Source organism: Nematolebias whitei, chromosome 6 (genome assembly GCF_014905685.2).
Source record: "Nematolebias whitei isolate Nwh7 chromosome 6, NemWhi1, whole genome shotgun sequence".
Taxonomy (NCBI): Eukaryota; Metazoa; Chordata; class Actinopteri; order Cyprinodontiformes; family Rivulidae; genus Nematolebias; species Nematolebias whitei.
The window spans coordinates 42,570,787-42,573,389 of NC_056503.1; the positions used below are offsets into that span (position 1 = coordinate 42,570,787).

Genomic DNA, 2,603 nt, shown 5'->3' on the forward strand with positions numbered 1-2,603 from the left:
GATACAAAAAAAAAAAAAAAAAAAAGCTATCGGTTAAAATAAAAAATAAAATAAAAAAATCCCCAAATCACCTTATGTTTAAAAAAAATACAATACAGTTTCAATTACTGAACATTAGAAGAACATGTGGCTTATATTTATTAACACAGCCCGACACTGACTGTTGCTGTATAGAAACTGGGTAGTTGTTCGTGGTGCTCGCGTAAAAAAAAACAAAAAAAAAAAACATCTGAAGGCACTTGATCTATCAAAGGTTTAACTTAGACTAGCTGGCACAGCCAAGCAGCAATGTGGTCAACCCCCAGGTTCTAACCCCACCCCCACCCCTCCCAAAGCAAAGCCGACTTCTCCAAATTGGGCCTCGCGTTACCTTCACTCCAAATCAGTATTGTTCGTTACGCTCCAAATACATCATTTTTGGTTATTCAGGCTTGTTTTAAAGAAAGTTGAAGCCAAATATAAAGCTAGTCAACTAAATGCAATAAACACAGTTCTGTAGTGCTGCTTCATGCTATACAGAAAGGCTCCGAAGATTCTGGGTGACAAGCAGTAATGGTAATCCTTGCAGAGGAGTACATGCACCTGCCCAGTTCAGCTATGCGCTGGGTAAAGAAGCCCTAGATCCACTGACGAGACCTGTGAACGATTTAGGGGCCCTTGCGTAATTGTCTGTTCATAGGCCAGCCTTGAAGTCACAGACAAAATTAAGAGACAAAAAAAAAAAAAAACACCAGAGAAAAGAGTAGAACAATACTGCCTGAAAAGAGGTTAGCCTTACACGCTGAGAGGCACAGAAGTTCAGAGCGGCTCGCTGAAATGTCTTGTAAAAAGCAAATCCTTCACAGATGAGAGCAGGCAGAAGTTCAGAGCGTAGGAACGGGAGTTCAGAGCGAAGAGCGCGCCTCGCCCCTGTCCTCTATAACCACGTGAGGAAGCTCTCCTTGTCGATCTTGGTAGCCGCGAGCACAGACTCCATGTCGCTGAGGATGTCGGAGCTCAGGGGCTCTTGCAGACTGGGCATCAGCTCCTCGCCCTCCACCGCCATGCTCTCGCCTTCCAGGGTGCCCAGATCCACGTCCGTTCCTGGGATGGCGTCCAGGTAGTCAGGGAAACGACTGGGCTGCGTTGCCATGGAGGGTGGAAGTTGGTCCCCTAGTGACCAGAAGAAAATTGACATTTATTGACTGTGGTGACAAACATCTGCTTCAGTACAGGCCTCTTGAAAACTAACCCTAGTCTCCGGAAAGTTGTAAAATTCAACATATTTTTTTCTCCCAATCATTTGAAGTTTTCACGTCCAGTGTGGGTGTCAGGCCCGAGTTTAAGAGGAGCATACACCTAAGGTTTGGTCCATTGATGTCCAATCCAGATCGTTGAGGGTTCCTCTCCTGCATGTTTTACATGTTTCTCTGCTTTAATGCACATACGCCTAAAACATCCTTTATGTAGAACTGCAAAAAACTTGGCCAAACGAGGTAGAACTACCGTAGAAAAAGTATGCTCTCTCAATTACTGCGTCCAAAAATGAAACCTGGATCCAGTTGGTAACTCACCTGTATCCATTTCATCCACGCTGTTCAGGAAGTCGTCTGGAGTGCGAGGAACACTGTAGCTGCTCATACTCAGTCCACTGTCTGTGCTCTCGTCTCTGGAGTGGTAGGTCCCGCTGGAAAGAAGAATTCAAAAGAAGAGGAAGAAATGCAGATTATAAACGGTCTACAACAATTTAAACCAAACTACAACTTATGTGGACGTTTTTGCCAGAATTTATTGATCTTCATTTTACTATTCTCTCAAACAGCACTAAAAGAAATAATAATAATTAAAAAAAAAGATTATTTAAATAATATTATTATTGTTTAAAGCACAAATGTTGTACAGCAAACAGTTACAATAATCACAGAGACCACTACACAAATGTATTTACAGTAGCTGTGTGAATCCTGAGTCTGGACTTTTTATTAGGCTATTGGTTTGTTTTTTTCTGTATTTATTTAGAACTCTCACCCATTCCTCATATTTTGTTCCATTTTAGTATTTCATATATGAACATGTTCAGTTCAGTCAGAAGATGAGTGCTCTTGTTCTTTGTAAACTTTTCAAAATGTTTTACTTCTTACTGTATCCGTTCCCATAAAAATACACAAAATAACTTATCAAATCCTGTAAAAACATTGTTCTCTTTCAAATCTTCAATGTAGACACGTTTGTATATTTTATAGCAAAAAGAACAAGTTTTTCTTCTTGTACTACTTATGCTCATATTTAAATAATTGAAGTGTTTATCTAGGGGGGATTTTTAAGCTTGTAACAACTTTTTGCTACTTTTAGCTAGCACTGGGCCAGCCTTATCTAACACTGGGCCACTCTTAGCTAGCACTCCGCCACTCTTCTTGGCTAGCACTCCGCCACTCTTGGCTAGCACTCCGCCACTCTTCTTGGCTAGCACTCCGCCACTCTTCTTGGCTAGCACTCCTCCACTCTTCTTGACTAGCACTCCTCCACTCTTCTTGGCTAGCACTCCGCCACTCTTTTTGGCTAGCACCCCGCCACTCTTCTTGGCTAGCACTCCGCCACTCTTCTTGGCTAGCACTCCGCCACTC

The 2,603-nt window shown here is 42.2% G+C and overlaps 1 protein-coding gene across 1 annotated transcript in view; it reads right to left on the bottom strand.

Moving 5' to 3' along the window:
• Positions 1 to 355: 355 nt before the first annotated feature.
• yap1 (Yes1 associated transcriptional regulator) overlaps positions 356 to 2,603 on the bottom strand; it is a 41,236-nt gene continuing 38,988 nt past the window's right edge. Inside the window, exons 7-8 of the mRNA XM_037677632.1 lie at positions 1,554 to 1,666; positions 356 to 1,152 (exon numbers count right to left, since the gene is read on the bottom strand). Coding sequence (XP_037533560.1) covers positions 917 to 1,152; positions 1,554 to 1,666 — 349 coding nt within the window. The 3' untranslated portion in view covers positions 356 to 916. The remainder of the gene's footprint in view (positions 1,153 to 1,553; positions 1,667 to 2,603) is intronic.